General features: G+C 46.0%; 1 protein-coding gene across 2 annotated transcripts in view; it reads left to right on the top strand.

Moving 5' to 3' along the window:
* MYO5B (myosin VB) overlaps positions 1 to 18502 on the top strand; it is a 132147-nt gene that overhangs the window by 98743 nt on the left and 14902 nt on the right. The window contains exons 23-30 of one of the 2 annotated variants that reach the window (XM_088464693.1): positions 953 to 1012; positions 3573 to 3809; positions 4401 to 4489; positions 6625 to 6702; positions 7784 to 7982; positions 10170 to 10263; positions 12277 to 12420; positions 14571 to 14722. In XM_088464693.1, coding sequence (XP_088320819.1) covers positions 953 to 1012; positions 3573 to 3809; positions 4401 to 4489; positions 6625 to 6702; positions 7784 to 7982; positions 10170 to 10263; positions 12277 to 12420; positions 14571 to 14722 — 1053 coding nt within the window. The remainder of the gene's footprint in view (positions 1 to 952; positions 1013 to 3572; positions 3810 to 4400; positions 4490 to 6624; positions 6703 to 7783; positions 7983 to 10169; positions 10264 to 12276; positions 12421 to 14570; positions 14723 to 18502) is intronic. The other variant, XM_088464695.1, reaches the window with a different exon arrangement.

The raw sequence follows: 18502 nt of genomic DNA, 5'->3' as shown, positions 1-18502 counted from the left end.
CCATGCGGCCGGCGGTATTACATACCGATTCCAACCCCAAGTAGTGCAAAATGTATGAACCTGATGTAACATAGTCAGCTTTAAGGTCTTCTGTAACATGTCCATCATCTGTTTTCTCCTCCACTCTCCAGTTTTCACCATTATTTTGTTATTGTAAATAATGGGATAGAATTTTTTGCAACGTTCACGTAGAGCAGGGATGGGGGAACCTCAGGCCCGGGGGCCATATAAGGCCCCTGGAATAATTTGGTCTGGCCCTCTGAGCTTTTTTCTGCTAGCCTTATCTGGATAGCAGGGTGCCTAGAATGATGCCCTGCAGCCAAAATCTATGCAGCAGTGCCGCCTGGGGCATCCTTAGGACACTTCAGACAGTCACACCGCTGCCCTTACAGCTCCCCGGTGCATTCTCACGATGCCCCAAGCATTGCTGTAATCACCGGCGATTGTGGTCCCGTCCCCGTGTGACATCACACGGAGGGGGCGTGGCCTGCACCGGGCTTGCGAATAATGTGATATATATCAAAATGGCCCTCGGCAGATAAAAGGTTCCCCACCCCTGACGTAGAGCGTTCCGGCTGATCCAGTCTGTCCCACCATAGGCTGTAACATTACAGTGCTGTCACCCTCTCTACTAGTTAAGCTGTTCTCACATTACCAGCACAGTTATTGATGCCCCTCCCCTCTATGACTTGTAAATGTTCATGAATAGACAATTTGAGGAGGCGGGGCATTGACAACTTTGCTGCCTGTTTGAATCAGGCAAGTGGTAGTCGGTAAGTGGATTTCAGCCCAGGAGTGTCGGAGCTTTCAGAGGGTTCTTGGGTAATTGTGATTTAAATAAGTTGATCTTGCAGAGACCTGAAAAAGTTATTTAGCATTATTCACATATACAGTATTTCAATGTCTTTATACATGACTCCACTGACTGTCCTTCTGCCTTCTGTGTATCCAGGTCATTGAAACCACAAAGGACGCAGACCGTGATACAGACATCGCATACAACAACCTGAAGGTAATGAAGAAGATATATCCCAATTATTAATTTGGGATATATCTTCATCCCCTAGAGTTGGGGTAGGCAACGAACATACACAAACAGCTACAAAAGTAATAGATGGGTGCTGTAAAAGCTAGTGGTTTCCCAGTCATTCCATTGTGACGCTACTTTGCTCAGGTTAGGTTTTTTAAATGTAATGCTTCGCAGTTTTGTTCTGTTGTTTGACCTTTGTGAGCAGGACTAACCCTGGCAGGGTTCATTCACCAGAGGCCCAGGCTTCACTGGGCATGCAGGCCGTGCTTGGCTTCTCCAGTTTGGAGAGAGTTGAGCGCATTGAAAAGGTCTCTGTGTGAGAAGGAGGTGAATCAGGAGGGGAGGAGCAGCACGACGGAGGGGGCGTAGCCCATGGGTACCAAAACATTCTCACACGCCCCCTTGTGGCACGTACGCCTGCATTACAGCACTATTATACAGTGTACTTGTATTAGCTGTTTACTTTGCGGCTCTTGTAAGAAGAGATCTCGTCATCCTTTTAGCACGTGAAGTATATACGACTGAGTATGAGCGCCATATCCTGCAATCTGAGTGTATGTAGTCGTGGATGGTGAATGTAGCTGGTCCTCAAAATAATGATTATTTTTATTATTATCACTATGAGGATCTCATAGACAGCGCTCAGAGAACTGACTAAATGTTTGTTTGTTTTAAATCTGGACAGATGATTTAAATATGTGGCTGAAAAGCACAGACAGGGATCATTGGGATAAAGTAATGTGTTTATAAACTTTCAGGAGGGCAAGTATAAGCCAAAAAGTGCAAATAGTCTACTTCTGTCTTGTGCCGTTGGATATAATGTACATTTGTTCACATAATTTTCCTTGGAATTGTAAGTAGAAGTCAGGGTTGTTCTGAACAGGGAGTAGAAATATCAGGATGCATTATGTACCAGCTTGCACAGCAATTACCAGAATTGATCTCTGTGGGATTTCAAACTTCTAATTATTTAACTGAAACCTAAAAATAAAGAGGGTCGCTATAAGTTATTTAGGAACCGCAGAACATACGCAGAGTGGTTTTGTTTATTGGTATGTTTGTGTCAGATTGTCCGCCAGGTACGTTTCAAGAGGCACAAACGCTACCCACTCCTTTGTAAAATCAGTCTGCGCCTACACATGGTGGGTAAAGTACATTGGCCCATCTAACCTGTACAATCAGGTGCATTGCGCAGAATAGGCGCGTGATGTCACAAAGAAGCATTCACACTTTTTGTAAATGATCCTTACTGACAATGGATGGCTACTGTACACAAGATAGACGTCACCATTTCTTGTAGAACTGCAAAACCCATCATGCCCAGTGCCCACCCAACCAAGGGCTCCAAACCCCAGACTTGTTTGTTTGCAATCCCTTTAAGTGGAAACTGTTGTCATTTTTTGTTTTATGTTCTCTATGTATCCTGCATATGAAATAGTCTCTGTGGGAGCTACAGAATTTGATTTATGACTTGCTTGTGTGCATTTTATATGCTGTGTCAGTAAATAGTAATTTATAGGCCAATAATTAGCTTATAAGCCTCTAAGGTAAAATACGTAATACACTCGATATGCAGTAATAGAGGAATTGTATTGTGCTGTTGGTCATATTTTGAAAAATAGGGACATTCCCAAGGAAAAACATTTCCAGGCCCAAGAAACTCAGGACGTTCCCTAGAAATCAGGGACTGTTGGCAGCTGTGCTGGTGACCAGCTGAGACTCTTGCTGTGACATCGGACAGCACGTGGCCAGACATTGTTCCGCCCGCTATACACAGTAAACCTGCAATTTGTCAGTAGCCCCTGTCATTTACATAGTATGAAGGCCATTAAGTTATTACAGCTGATTAAATCCCTGAATGAGAACAGCCGTCTCGCCATCTCCATTTTGTGTTGGTCAGGTAATTGTTAACGTTTCATTAGGAGGAACTGTAAGCTCTGCACATTAAATAAATGTAATAAGGTTTCACGTACCCCAGAGTCTGCCATTTACCCGCAGAAGCTAGACGCGTCAGGCAGCGATGTAATTAAATATTCCACCATAGTGTGAGTGTCTGCATTACTGGCTGCTTATCTATACAGTATCCATCCAACGCAATCTAGTTCTGGTTTGTAGTAATGTTACTTATGAATTAAAGTACAGCACTGATCAAAGTATTCAAACTTGAACGAACACAACCACAGAGTATCTTAAGTTAGGTCGACTTGACAGCCGACTGGCCGTCACACCAACTAAGTGGCCGATTATATACACTTACCGCTCGGCCGCTCGACCCGTTTTCCCGACGTCACAGCTGGGTGGGCATTTGAATCTGCCCGCCCAGCTGTGACGTCAGCACCTGCAGCAAGTCGTATACACAGCCAGATGCACCGATATATCTGCACAGATTTCATCCATCGGCTGTGCTGCACAGCCGACGCGATATGTCTGTGAACGACATCATTCACAGACCTATAGGGGGCACATATATTGGATCCCCAGATGCCCCCTGGCCACTCACAGATCCTATCTAATTATTACTATCCTCTAACAAATTCTACAGAGGCAGGAGCTGGAATCGGAAAATAAGAAACTTAAAAATGACTTGAACGAGCTAAGAAAAGCCATTGCGGACGGTGCATCCGAGCAGGACTCTGACGAGGAGCCCGGTGGTTACACCCTGCTACTCAATCAGCTGAAGTCCGCTAACGAGGAGCTGGAAGTGCGGAAGGAAGAAGTTCTTATCCTAAGGACACAGATTGTGAACGGTGCGCAGCAGAAAGTTGGAGAGAAGGACAGGGTAAATAGCTGCAATGTGTTATTGTAGTCGCTGTATGCCTCAAAAGGTCTCTATTGCAGCGGGACAGAGGCGATTTCAGGGACCACCCTGAGAGTCAGCTTAAGTGGAGGTGCGTCCCCACTATACGCGTTGAACATGTTCCTCTTGTGCATTTGGCGGCTCAAAGGTTTGGGTTTTTTTCAAGGTTTTAAGGGAAAGGGGGGTTAGGGTTAGGCACCCCCGGGGGGAGGTTAGGTTTAGGCTGCGGGTAGGGGGGGTTAGGTTTAGACACTTACAGGGGGGGGTTAGGCACTAGGGGGGGAGGTTAGGGTTAGGCACTCCTAATGGTGTGTTAAGGTTAGGGGGGGGAGGTTAGGGATAGTTACTTACCTTGTCGGGATCTTCACTACTGCCGGTCTTCTGGTGCCGGGATTAGAACATACGTTTGGACATAAGTCCAGCGGTCATTCATACCAATCCCGGTTTAGGGGGTTCAGGTGCTTCAGCACCAAATACTTCTCCGAGGCTGTGGAAACTGTTGTCTTACAAATTGAAGCAAGTGTCTGTAATACTGACCTTTTCTAAATGTAATTTAAATGTCATTTAATACAGGTTTTAGAAGCGAACTGGTCCAACAGCAACAAACAGATGGACGAAGATGATGCTATTGAGGCGTATCACGGCATCTGCGAGACAAACAGGTAACTTCTAAGATGTAAAGCAGGGAGATGGCTATATACAGGAGATAGGTTTATATGATGGCTGAAAGCACTATAGATTCTGGATTATGGTCTATAACTAGTGCTGGAGGTGATACGAGGCAGACATTGTCATGTGTCTTTGGTGCAGCTTAAATTTCTTTATCTTTGAGAAAGAGGAGAAAGCGCAGCTTCCAACAGATTTTTAATACATTAACTTTAATAAAGAGATTTTAATTAAAACTTGACGGAGTCCCAGGGTTCCTTTTGAGTGGAGCAAAATGGCTTTTGACATTGTAGTGTGAAGGGCACCTTATTCTTGGTTTATCCCAGGAACTGGTTGGGACGGGTGGATTAGTTTGGTTTTGGAAGTCCTGCAGGTGGGAAGAGGAACTTCGTAATGCAGGAGAATTATCATTATTATTAACCTTTATTTATATCAGTATACTGCGCAAAGAATGTTTAATCATTGGGAAAGTTTCCATACCGTGACTTAAATTGAGATATTTGGCAGGCACTCATTTATCATCCTTTTTAGACTTTGAAAGACTTCCCTCAGCGCTTTTTACTATTCCAAGATTCTGGTAAATGTGCAGAACATGTCCTGCGATTTTTCTCGCAGACCCCCCTCCCCCCTCAAGCTGCATTATGTTTGATATGCTGCAGCTTTTGGGGGGCGGAGTGGGGGTGTGGCTGACCAACGTTCCCGGAAACTGGGGCTGTGACGTCCATGTTTCCTGGTTGGGACGCGGCCAGGGTCTGCGTCGATGGATGCAGATTTCCTGGCCTCACAGCTGCCAGGACACGGCCAGGCTGCCGTAAGCTTCAGCTACCGCAGCCTGACCATGGAGCAACCATGGCAGACAGGCACGCTGACAGCCGCGGCGGGCCCGGGTAATAGGGGGCGTGGCCTAACCGCGGGAGGCGTGGCCACGCCCCCTTCCCGGAAAAAAAAAAGATACGCAGCGCGCTGGGGAGGGGGCAAGAGTGCCCCCTCAGCCCTGCTCAAAGCCAGGGGGGCGAGATCAGTGTGATCGCTCCCCCCCACAGGCATAGGAGACTGCTCTGGCTGCTGCTCAGCAGCCACGAGCAGTCTTCACTGCAGCTCAGCACACGCTGTGTGCTGGGCTGCTGTGAGGGAGGGGGAGCGGCGCCGGACCTGGGCCCCCGCCGAGCCCCTCAGGAAGCCCGGGCCCGGGTAATCTGTACCCGCTCCCCCCCCTCTCGGCGCCCCTGATGGCAGATGGATGGAATTACACAGCTGCTTGTGTACGGCTCTGCAGTTCCGTCCATCTCTGAATTAGGCCCAATATCCTGATGGGATTTTATGCTGAGATTGCAATCAGTTGAGCTGAGACATCACTGATCCCACCCCTTAGTATGAATGTGACACACACAGTACATTACTGTAGATCAAATTTGCTTGGAGACAGTGGTTTAGAATATTAGTCCGACGACCTGAACATTGGTCATGCAGTGCCTCAGGATTGTCCTGGGCCGGAATAGTCCATTGATGGGCCCCACAGAAAAATTTGTGTAGGCCCCAGTGTTTTTGTTTTCGCTTCCCAGGTCCCTTGTGCACGTACCACTTGTACCGTATTTCCACCACTGGTTCCTAGTTAATTCATAGGGCACGTTCTCATGTAGACTGGTCCATCTCACAAAATGGCTGCCGCCACAGTGTGTAGCTTGCAGGTGTTCTTTACGTTTATAGGAGTCCTACTACTAGCAGTTTCTATGTTGGTGTCAGATATATTTATGATTGAAGTGATCATATTTCTCTGTTATTATACCTATATTGTACATCAGGCTTATACTGTGGCATGCTGATACTAGTTGTTCTACCTCGCCTGGAGAGGCGTGTGCTCTATACCTCTGGGGTGCAATGAAATGTTTGTATTAGTGTATATTAATATTATATGGATAGAGAACAGCCCCATTTCAGTTGATGATTCACAGCATAGCTGGAAAGATCACAGTGTATAGTACGCGTATACAGTAGAGTACTATTTATCTTATAGATGTATTATGTCCATAGTCACTGAGATTACAGCGCTCCCTTCCTGCTGAACTCTTCCCTCTGATGTCTTCCTCTCCAATCTTTTTTCGTTTTCCTGTTATCTGTCCTTTCTCTCTAGAAAGACTGAGGACTGGGGGTATCTGAATGAAGATGGTGAGCTGGGCCTGGCTTACCAGGGCTTAAAGCAAGTGGCCAGGTTGTCTGTCCTTTTCCTGCTATACTGCTTTCTCATCTGTCCTTTCCAGGATTGGTGACTCTTTGTATCTGATCAAGGATATACTTGTATTACAGTATATACTTGATCTGTCAATAAACATAAAGACCTGTTTTCTAACCCTGAATGTATTAGAAGTATAATTTAATAAAAAGTTGTCTGTCCCTTAAAGCATTACGCTGCCATTTGTGTACATCTGAAGATAACTTATCTTAATTTGTCAACAATTTTAGAGTATAAAATTACCTACAAGTAATCACTTGTACAAGGAATGGCCACCTTCAGACCACTTTAATATATCATTTTGAACCCTTCTTTTATCCAGTATATGGATGGAAGATCTACAGTCAATAGGTCGACACCAGATGGTCAACAGATACTGGGTCGACATGGTCAAAAGGTCAACTGACATGGTCGACACATGTTTTAGGGTTAGGCACTTGGGGAAGGGTTTAGGGTTAGGCACTTGGGGGAGGGTTTAGGGTTAGGCACTTGGGGGACGGTTAGGGTTATGCACTAAGGGGTGGGTTAGGCTAGGGTTAGGTGTAGGCACTTGTGGGAGGGTTAAGGTTAGGCTGACAGAGGGGACTGTTATGGTTACGTACTATGGGGAGGGTTAGGCTAGGGTTGGGTTTTGTCACAGGGGAGGGTTAGGCACCAGGGGGAGGGTAAGAGTTAGGCACCAGGGGAAGAGTAAGGGTTAGGCTAGGGTTAGATTTAGGCATTTGGCGGAGGGTTAAGGTTAGGCACCAGGGGAGAGTTAGGTCAGGTTTAGGCACTTGGGAGAGGGTTAGGCACCAGGGGGAGGGTTAAGTTTAGGCACTAGTGGGAGGGTTAGGGTTAATTAGAAAAAGATTAATGTGACAATCATTTTTGTGTCAGCCATTTGAACCTCTCGGCCTTTTAACCCTGTTATCATTTTGTCCCCAGTCTGCTTTCTCCCTAACACTTATTCTGGTATCTGTAGTGTAATGTGAGGCTTGAGCAATGCACTATGGGAGCATGGGCACAGGGGGCAGCACACATTTATGGTTATCACTGACAATCGGTCTCCACCTTCCAGGCTCCTGGAGGCCCAGCTGCAGGCGCAGAGCCGGCAGCACGATGATGAGGCGGAGGCACTGAGCAATCAGATTGAATCCCTGAAGGAGGAGCTGGAGAAGCAGCAGCAGGTTATGTTCCAGGCCTTGCAGCTCTCACCGGAGGCGCAGGTGGAGTTTGGAATTCAGTACGAGATCACCCGTCTCACCAATGAGAATCTGGTAAGAGTACAATGCCGATCGGAGGCCGCTACACATAGTGAGCAGCCTCTTTAGGTTCTTTAGTAATTATAGTGCGATGCTTGTCAGGATGCACCTTGTCTATTCCATCACGTCTTATTGATGTCACTAGGTCATTATTATTTTTTGTATTTGTTCCTGACTGGTCCAAGAAAGCATATAGTCACCGACTAAACCTTATCTGCGGGTTATGCAACATTATCTAATCAATATAACAGAGATAATACAAACTCAATGTATTTAGTGTATCTAATGGAATAATTTCAAGCAAGTTCCAGGTACATGTTATAACCTAGATAGCTTCACCAGCTGGGTGGGCATTTATTGAAAAGGCCACAGATCAAAAAGGCAAACAAACAATTGATAGATGGCGCTAGTATCTCACAGCAGATAGACAATGAAAAAATTGTATCTTTAGTATGCACATATAATGAATAAATTATCCCTAGATGGAATTCCTAGAAAGGTATAATCCTAAAAGACATATATTATACACAATAACAATAATACATGTTAATAAAACAACCGGTGGGAAGTGATATCCAGTCCCCTGTTTTACAGGGTATCAAAGCCCCTTACCAGATCCAATGGTGGAGGCTGTACACAATAGTTACTCTGTTTGCAATAGTGTGAATAATGTTCCCAGTAATGTGACACTGTGTTGCAAACTGATGGTAATGGCAACACTAGTGTGAGCCACAGTACATGTAGGCTAAGTTTCAAATGAAAGAACCGCTAGTTATCAGGTTGTACCGGAGCAACAGTTGTATGAGAGCTCAACAGTACTCACGATCCTCTTATAATCCAAGCCACTGCGACAATGATGAAAATGCAGTTGTGCTTGCCGGTGGAGTGATCCCATCCCCCAGTGGTTGCCGCAGTACAAGACTTTTTGTTTGCTGTTTTTTCCTCCTCCCAGCAGTCCCAACGCTGGTTCACACACAGCGGCCGCTGGGACGCATGTGAGGGAGGCAGTTCCATTGTGCTACGGGACTAGCAGTACCGATCAGAGGCCAGCCCCTTATCCATCTTCGGAGCGAGCTACCACAGTCACTAACGCCGCAAACAGCTTACCGCCAGAGCGGTCTATAGAGAAGGAGACCCTGTCGGGACATTCACTCCGTTCCATCTCTGGATGCATTGCTGGCAGCCACGGAGGCTGCATTTTCATTGTCGCAGTGGCTTGGATTATAAGAGGATCGTGAGTACTGTTGAGCTCTCATACAACTGTTGCTCCGGTACAACCTGATAACTAGCGGTTCTTTCATTTGAAACTTAGCCTACATGTACTGTGGCTCACACTAGTGTTGCCATTACCATCAGTTTGCAACACAGTGTCACATTACAGGGAACATTATTCACACTATTGCAAACAGAGTAACTATTGTGTACAGCCTCCACCATTGGATCTGGAAAGGGGCTTTGATACCCTGTAAATCAGGGGACTGGATATCACTTCCCACCGGTTGTTTTATTAACATGTATTATTGTTATTGTGTATAATATGTCTTTTAGGATTATACCTTTCTAGGAATTCCATCTAGGGATAATTTATTCATTACATGTGCATACTTATATTTATATTAAACATTCATTAAAGATACAATTGTTTCATTGTCTATCTGCTGTGAGATACTAGCGCCATCTATCAATTGTTTGTTTGCAGTTTAGATTGTTGGGGGTGTGGCAGACCCCCGATAGGTGTGCAGCTTTGTGGATACAGCAGATAGAGCACACAGTGCACCCACACTGGCGCCTTAGCTATTATTTCTATTTACAGATCAAAAAGGGTCTACATTAGGCCTGGCCAACCTGTGGCTCTCCAGCTGTTGTGGAACTGCAACTCCCAGCATACTCTCCCTCTGATCAGGTGCAAAAGCTTGCTGGAACTTGTGGCAACACTGTGATCCAGGACAGGAATAGTTATTGTAACAGGGTTCCGTCATTCCTGCAGTAGATCGTTTATATTGAAACGTTGATGGGTTATTCCTGAGGTGCCGGTGTTTATTGCTTGTGTACACTATTATACATTGTTATTCATCAGTCTTATGTATTGTTTTATATACTGAACGATATTGTTTAATATGCTCTTAAATCACCTGAATTAGGATATTTTTCGGAGTGCAAATGAGAGCGCAGACTTTTAAATGTGATCACATTCGTTATTAGGACCTTAAAGAGTTGCTGGAGAAATCGGAAAAGAATGAGAAGAAGTTGAAGAAGCAGCTGAAGCTCTATCTGAAGAAAGCTCAGGAGTCTGACGGTACTGTACATGCACCAGCATAGACTAATGGCCATCACATGGCGTATAACCTGCAGTTATGTACACATACACACCTGAATCAGCCGTGATCACACGTCAGCACTCCGTACACACACGCACAGGAGTTTGTTGTCGTAGATTAATGCTGGGTACACACTAGACCAGGGGTTCCCAACAACGGTCCTCAAGGCACACTAACAGTCCAGGTTTTAAGGATAGTCATACTTGGGCACAGGTGACTTAATTATTACCTCAGTTATATTGATTTAACCACCTGTGCTTTAGCATGGATATCACTAAAACCAGGACTGTTAGTGTGCCTTGAGGACCGTGGTTGGGAATCACTGCACTAGACAATGTGTGTACCCCACAATGGCAGATGCAAATGGACGATATATCGAGCGGTCCATACACACTACAGGATCTTGTGTACTACCGCCCGATATGTCGTTCTCCTGCCGCATCCAGAACCATTATGTCGGGCGCCAGAACTTCAGATTGGCCTGCACTGCAGGAAGATCTGAAGATGCGTCGAACGACACACGCGAGCGTGCAATAGTGCATTCACACTGGATGATGTAGACGAATTTGTCGTTCTGATTCGTCCCAAAACGACAAATCGTCCAATATATCGTCTAAGTTGTACCCAGCAATAGAAATGTATTAACTGTAACATCTTTCACAACTTCTATTAATGTATTATTATCCTTTATTTATATGGCACCACAAAGGTTCCTCAGCGCCTTACACAGTATATAATGAGCACACAAGAACCCCCGTTAATAGTAAAACAATGCAGCACAAGGACATGGTTTATAAACATTGCTGCATAACACAAGCAGCAGGGCCTCAGCAACCAGGTGTTAGGTGCCAATTGGGGAGTTAGGAGTACATGATAGTATAAGTAAGGGGGAGGAGAAGCACATGAGGGACGAGGGCCCTGCTCGTGAGAGCTTACATTATAAAGGGGAGGGACAGACAGACAGGGGCGACACAGATGGGATAGATAGTGAGGAAGGAGCATGGAGCAGTGGGTTAGGATATGAGCTGCGGAATGTGTGTGTATAAGATGACCTGATGTTATGTCAAAATTAAGTCCTTCATTCATCTATCTCTGTGACAAAAAATAGATTTTATTATGTGTTATTTACATGAGAGATGTACAAAATAAAGTTGTAGCACTTTAATTATTGTGTGTTACATTTTAGGATCTAAATACATCCTGATAAAAATGTGGCTATTATGGGACTGTCCCGCCAGTAGTGAATACTTTAGTCCCAGCTGCTGGGTGCTATACCATGCTCCTGTGAGTGGGGGCATCTCGCATGCTAGACCCACCCACAAATGGGTGCATCACAGTAGGAAGCAAATAATGGACCAGAGTGTCGTTTGAAATAGACACATTTTATCTTATTTATTTAGTTAAGCTTTTATGACAGTGTATCTAGTCCCGTAACATTAAGTTCACCTATTATAGTTATTTACATCCGGGGTCCTAATGTGAAGTCAGAGGGAAATCTGGCATATGTACTGTGCAGCGTTGCGCACCCACCCTATTGTAGGCACATGGACTGCTGGTAGTCACCATTTTCATCCGTGCAGATTTGCGCATACCCTACACTAAGTGCAAATAATGTGCCTTGAAACAAGTTTATTTCCCCTTACATTGTGCAACCCGCAGTTGCGTAGACACGTCCTCAATGAACTTTTCCTACATATATACGTATAACCCAGTTACGCCTCCGTAGTCGTAAGCGTAGGTACTACCTAAGTGCTTGTGACTTGAGTGCGTTCCAGACCATAAAAACACCTAAATGCTCTCTGCATATTGCGGTTTGTTCAACTCTGCATCAGGACCAGATGTTTGGCTCGGAACAGTATAACCATACACAGCAAACATCACAGCATTGGGCTTATAACGGCCTAGTGATTACATTAAAACTCATCCATTCACAGATCCTACCAGGGCACAAACATATTTATTATCTCCGCATGTTGTTTGTTTTCTAACAGGCGCTTCGGACGTCGTCCAGCCGGAGAGGAAGCATCCTGAGCTCACCAGGCAGGTGACAGTGCAGAGGATCGAGAAGGACTTCCAGGGAATGCTGGAATATTACAAGGAGGATGAGCCCCATCTCATCAAAAACCTCATTTTAGGTCAGAACTGTCCCTGGTTTGTGATTCCACTGTTACAGTCTCTGAGTAGTTGTATAAAAGCTTCCTATTGAGATTGATCACTGGCACACTATAAGGGGCACAGTTGTCACTATTGCAGCCAGGCGCGTACTCCAGACTGCTGAGACATTGGCACTAACCTATCTCAGGTCCTAGTGTACCCCAGCTGCTAACCAGGATGAGCAGGGATGATAGAATCGGTGGGGCTGCAGGAGCTGCATAAACAGCTGTCACCCATAGTGACTCCTGTCACTCCTGTCACCCAGAAGCTGTCACCCATAGTGAGAGAACTCTCGTAGCGCAGTGGCGTTACCGCGCTTCTTCTTGGGAGCATGAACCCTGTAATGGATCAATGTAGACGATGAGCAGCTGTTTATGCAGCCTCCGGGGGCTGCAGGTGAAGTGATGTTGGGTTCTAGCTCAGATCCAGCACCAGGAACTAAGATACCTAAGCTTCACCACTGAGTTGGCTGTTATTAAACATCAAAGTGTATTTACTCCCTTCATAGACCAATACACCCATATTTATAGTGGATTTAAATAAACCCTATTTTGTAAAGTATCCCCACATACTGTAGCTTCTACAGTAGAGTTATTAATAAATTTTTATAACATTTATACTACAGGTTGAGTCTCCCATATCCAAAATGCTTGGGACCAGGGGTATTTTGGATATCGGAATATTCCGTATTTTGGAATAATTGCATACCAAATGAAATATCTTGGGAATGGGACCCAAATCTAAACACAGAATGCATTTATGTTCTATATAAACCTTATACACACAGCCTGCAGGTCATTTTATACAATATTTTCAATAACTTTGTGTATCAAAAAATGTTTGTGTACATACATGAAATTCATTTGTTTCATAGGCACCTTATACACACAGTCTGAATGTTATTTTATACTGTATTTTAATAATTTTGTGCTTTAAACAAAGTTTGTGTACATTGAACGATCAGAAAGCAAAGGTTTCACTTTCTCAGTCATGCTAAAAATATTCCGTATTTCTGAATATTTGGATACGGGAGACTCAACCTGTAAAAGCACCAACATTGATGCCCATATTCCAGATAAAGGGTGATATTCAATTAGGCGTGGAGTTTACCCCGCGACTAATTCCCGGCAAAAATCCCTACGGCGTGAGTAAAGGCTATTCAATTAAATAGCCTTTTTCCCCGCACCGTAAAATTGGGATGCAGACGCGTAAACTGTGGAATCAATAGGTTTTTTTCCCTGTGCGCGTGAACCCCCCCAAAATCTTCTCATATGTGTGTGCAATAATGTACTGCCCTGCCACATACTTGCATTCCCCTTCCCAACTGCAGGCAGAATTACATTACTCTCTTGCTAGACATTTATTTAGCAGAGAAGAAGGTGGTCGGGGGGGACGGGTCGGGGCTCAGCAGAATAAACCGATGAGGACCCCTGATGGCTGCTCTCTGTTAGTAGATGATATTGTCTCCCATGTAATTTTTTTTTCTTTAAAGATAGTACAGGAAAACAGAGGATATTTTCATATTTACTTTCCTGCAGACAGCACACATATAAAGAAACACACATTGTGGAGTTAGAATCCCTTTAAAGAAGATCTCTGCCTTTACTTTGGTCAATCACACCACCCCCTAACTATCTCCCAAACAGTTTATACTAGTAGGGAGGACAGCTGGGTTACATTGGAAAGTTTAACATAATTTCCACTTTACCCTAAAATTGTAAATTGGTGGGTGCCCATCCCTAGGCTCTGCGGCATTTGCAGCCCAACAGGGAGCAGACTAACTGGGTAAAATAAAAGCCAACTAATTGGATGTCTGTAGACTCTTTCCTTCAGGAGCCAGCTATCATTATACTGAATCCATTGTTCAGAAATGGTTGTATGTAGGGGATCCTATCTCGCTTCTCACTGACACCATTTAGCCACTAGGGGTCACTGTTGTCGTTCAATACATCCAAGCAATAGCAGTTCCCATTGATGATACCAAATATAACTTTGTGTATTTACTTTTATTGATGTGTATAAGATAGAAACTGCTCAGTGGATATAGGTTCCTCTCATGACATGAAATTCTAGAGCTGGACCAGTAATTACGGAACATTAAACGTATTCATCATTGCCTTATTCCTCTTAGATCTGAATCCGCAGCTGATATCCGCATCGGTGCCGTGTCTTCCTGCGTACATCCTGTTTATGTGCATCAGACACGCAGACTATATCAATGACGACCAAAAGGTGCACTCCCTCCTCACCTCCACCATTAACGGCATTAAAAGGGCGCTAAAGGTACGGTCAGAACTGTTAACGGTCTCCTAATTCATGATATTTGTTTACCCATGAAATGCATGTGTTTTAAATGGTTCCAAAATGGTATCTTTTACATATAAAACTGTTGAACGCAAATGGGGCTCATATGTACAGGGCAGACTAAGGGTTTCGTAAGCGAAAATGATTACGTTCAAATCAATACACACAGCCATTGTCCTCCCCTTTAACAAAATCAAACTGCAATCTGCTTTATTGATTCGGACCAATTGCTAATATCACTATAATAATGGGAATAAATAATAGCAGCTGCTTTCCTATATTAGCATAAGTGGGAGGGATTCAGACTCCTTCAGCCAATCAAAAATTACTGCTAGTCATCCGCTTGCATTTTACACTAGGGGGCTTATTTATTAAGCTTTGGATTCTAAAATCCGGCGTTTCCGATTGTGCATATGCCTGAAATTCGCTAGTAAAATCATACCTTTTAAATTTCGGGCATAGGTACAATTGGAAGCGCCGGGTTTTAGAACACCTGCGAGGGATCTGCTTCCAAACAGGCGCATATGTGTCTTTCTCATTTTCAGCATTGGACACATTTTGCGCAAACACAACCTAATACGCAATCTGCAAACGCCGTTCCGTTTTGCGTAGGGTTTGTTAGCTCAAAATGCATCTCAGTAGACTTGGCTAAGGATGCGTATGAATGAGTGGTGCGCTTGTCCAACTCTACCTGAGCCCCAATGTCTTCACTAATTCCTTAGTTTAGACACAAAGTTATTTTAACTGGCGTGACCACTCAACACAGGATAGGCAACCATTATAAAGCATTTAAAGAGAACCTTTCTACTGCAGGTTCCATAGGGTATCCACAGGATACCTTGGGGTATAGGTGATGACGTCAGTCACAGGCACCACAGAGTTAATGTTTTCCAGCCTCCCAGGATGCACTGGGGTCCCCCTCCTATATCCCGCCCCCGAGCCAAGGCAAATCAGTTTCGTTGGTGCCTGGCTCGGAGTCGGAGCACCTTCTACAGAGGGGGGCTTTTATGGCCTCTGAAGTTTTCTAAATGCAGGTGTGGCTGCACATCTGAGTGTACGGCATGGACTGTCAGTACTGACGTCCATGCTGTCTCTCCTACACCCCGCCGGTACCAGAACGCCGGTAGCGCTCCGGGGATGCTGGTAGGTATCTGGGGTCACAGCTAGCGGTGACCCCGGATACCTGGACTGTGGCCGGATCCAAGGGTCAGGACCCACTGCGGGACCCCGCCGGCCACACAGTCCGAAGTCCCCAGGCAGGGGGCTCCCTGGGGACTGGCTGCAGCGTGGAGCCAGGTTTTTACCTGCGCTTCCACTATGCCCCTGGGGCAGGGGGCTGCGGCTGTGTGGCAAACTCGTCCGGTGTCCCAGGGATTCATTGCAAGCGGGGGGAGCGCGCCTTCCCTGTTCACAGCCGGCACCTCCCCCGCTGCACACGGCCTCTCCACAGCGGTCTGTGCCTGTGTGTGCAGCGCTCCTCCCCCGGGCCCGCCTCCTCTCTGCTCCTCGGCGGCCATCTTCAAAGAACTGGCAATTGCTGCTGGAAACAGATACCGGTGGCTGTGTGGTCCGGGTCCCCCTGCATACCTCTCCTCCGTAAAAAAGGTCAGTGTATGTAGCGCTGTTTTCCTACCAGACTTGTGTCTGTGTAGTTGAGTCAGCGCTGTTAGTGCAGGGGTGTTACTTCTGCATTGTATGTGACTACTTGCTAGCGCTGCTGTCTGTACTTTCACTTTCTCTGTCAGCCATTTTACTATCCCTGACTTCCTCTGCTAAAGCCCTTGTGGTGCGGTGTTGCAGGGTGCTTATTGCCTCACTGTACAAGTATTTACCTGTCACATACAGCTCCATTACACTCATCATGTCTGAGAGTGAACGTGACTTCCCTCTCCAGCTTAAGTGTACTACATGTAACGTATCATTAGCAGAGGGTGACGGTAACTCTGATGGGTTATGTAGGGCGTGTTATTTACTTTCACGCCCAATTTCGGTCACTGCGCCGTTGCAAGAGCCGCCTTGGGCTTGTTTTGCTAAGGCGCTTACAACTCTTGTGGGTCAGCTAGCGACGCCTCCTGCGTTTCCCCAAATGGGGTTTTCACAGCAGTCTATGGTGTCGTCTCCTATGCAGGGGTTCCCCAGACAGTTAGTGGTACTCCAGAGTCTCCCGCTGTCACCCCCCAGGTCTCACAAGAGCCTGCGTGGGTTAATTCCTTGTCCACTTCGGTGCAACACCTGTCGGACGTTTTAAAGGGGGAGTCATCTTTGCGGCCGCATAAGCGTCCATTACCGTCTCAGCCTGATCAATATGATGAGGATGATGTGTCGTCTGATGACGGTGAGATATTTGACCTTTCTGACCAGGAGCCCATCCGTACTAAAGAAACGGATTCTAAGTCTAAGGTCTATATACCTGGCCTAATACGTGCTGTCCGTACGGCTTTGGTTATTGAGGATGGCGATCCCCCCGTGGCTAAATCTAAATACGCCTTCTTTAAAGATGTTAAGGGTGATGCCACAGTTTTTCCTCTTTCTGGTCAGTTGGTGGATCATTTAGAGGAGGCGTGGAAAAATCCGGGTAAACTGTACCAGCCTCAAAAACGTTTGGCTTTTACATACCCATTTGCGGATAATTATTTCTCTAAGTGGGAATCTCCTCCGCAGGTGGATTCTCATGTGACACGCCTAGTACGAAGTGCTACATTGCCCATGTCCTCCTTAAAAGATGATACGGATCGCAAGGTCGAAATATGCCTTAAGTCCATTTATTCCCTTGCTGGAGGGGCATCCAAACCGGCTATGGCTGTGTGTTGGGTGGCCAGAGCCATGGAGCGCTGGGCTGATAGTTTGGAGGCGTCTCTGGACTCTGACTCATCTGCAGAGCAGGCAGAGTTAGTCGGTAATCTCAGAGATTCGGCTACTTACGTTAATGAAGCAGCTTTGGATATCGGTCTCCTCACCGCCAGAATCTCAACTGCAGCTGTGGCCGCTCGTCGCACCCTATGGTTGCGTTCTTGGAAGGCGGACGCCAATTCCAAGAAGGGCTTGGAATGTTTGCCGTTTAATGGTCAGGTCCTGTTTGGCCCTGATCTGGACAAGATTGTGGCAACTTTGGCCATAGCCAAGTCTGCGTGTCTCCCATCGGCTCCAGTCAAGGTCGGGTACTTCGTCCTTTCGGCCCTACAGGCCCCAGGGTAGGTCCAAAGCACAGTCTTTTCCAAGACAGGCTGGGTCCAAAAAGTCTACCAAACCCAAGAAACACAAGCTTGGAGTACAAGGCGCCCGGCCACCAAGTCTGACGACAAGCCGTCGGCCTGACGGCCCGAGCCTCCCTTTGGGGGATCCGAAAGTGGGAGGCCGCCTGCTTCGGTTCGCCCAGTGTTGGTACCTGACTACCAAGGACACTTGGGTATACGAGGTGGTCTCTCAGGGCTATGCCCTATCCTTCCGGTGCAGACCCCCCAGCAAGTTTTTCACAACAGGCCTTCTATCAGATCAGAACAAGGCCCTGGAATTGCAGAAAGTATTGCACTCTATGTTCCAGGCTGGAGTTATAGTGCCTGCTCCGTTATCCCAGAGGGGCATGGGTTTCTATTCCAATCTCTTTCTGGTGCAGAAACTCAATGGATCTTACCGTCCTATTCTCAACCTCAAATCCTTTAACAAGTCTTTGAGGGTGCCTCGGTTCAGGATGGAGACCCTGCGTTCCATCATACTGGCGATGGAGCCTGGGGATTTCATGGTGTCGTTGGACATCCAGGA

The sequence above is a fragment of the Taudactylus pleione genome, unplaced genomic scaffold, assembly GCF_031769625.1.
Source record: "Taudactylus pleione unplaced genomic scaffold, aTauple2 ptg001750l, whole genome shotgun sequence".
Taxonomy (NCBI): Eukaryota; Metazoa; Chordata; class Amphibia; order Anura; family Myobatrachidae; genus Taudactylus; species Taudactylus pleione.
Note: the sequence above shows the minus strand (reverse complement) of the source record. Positions and strands in the feature narration are given on the sequence as shown.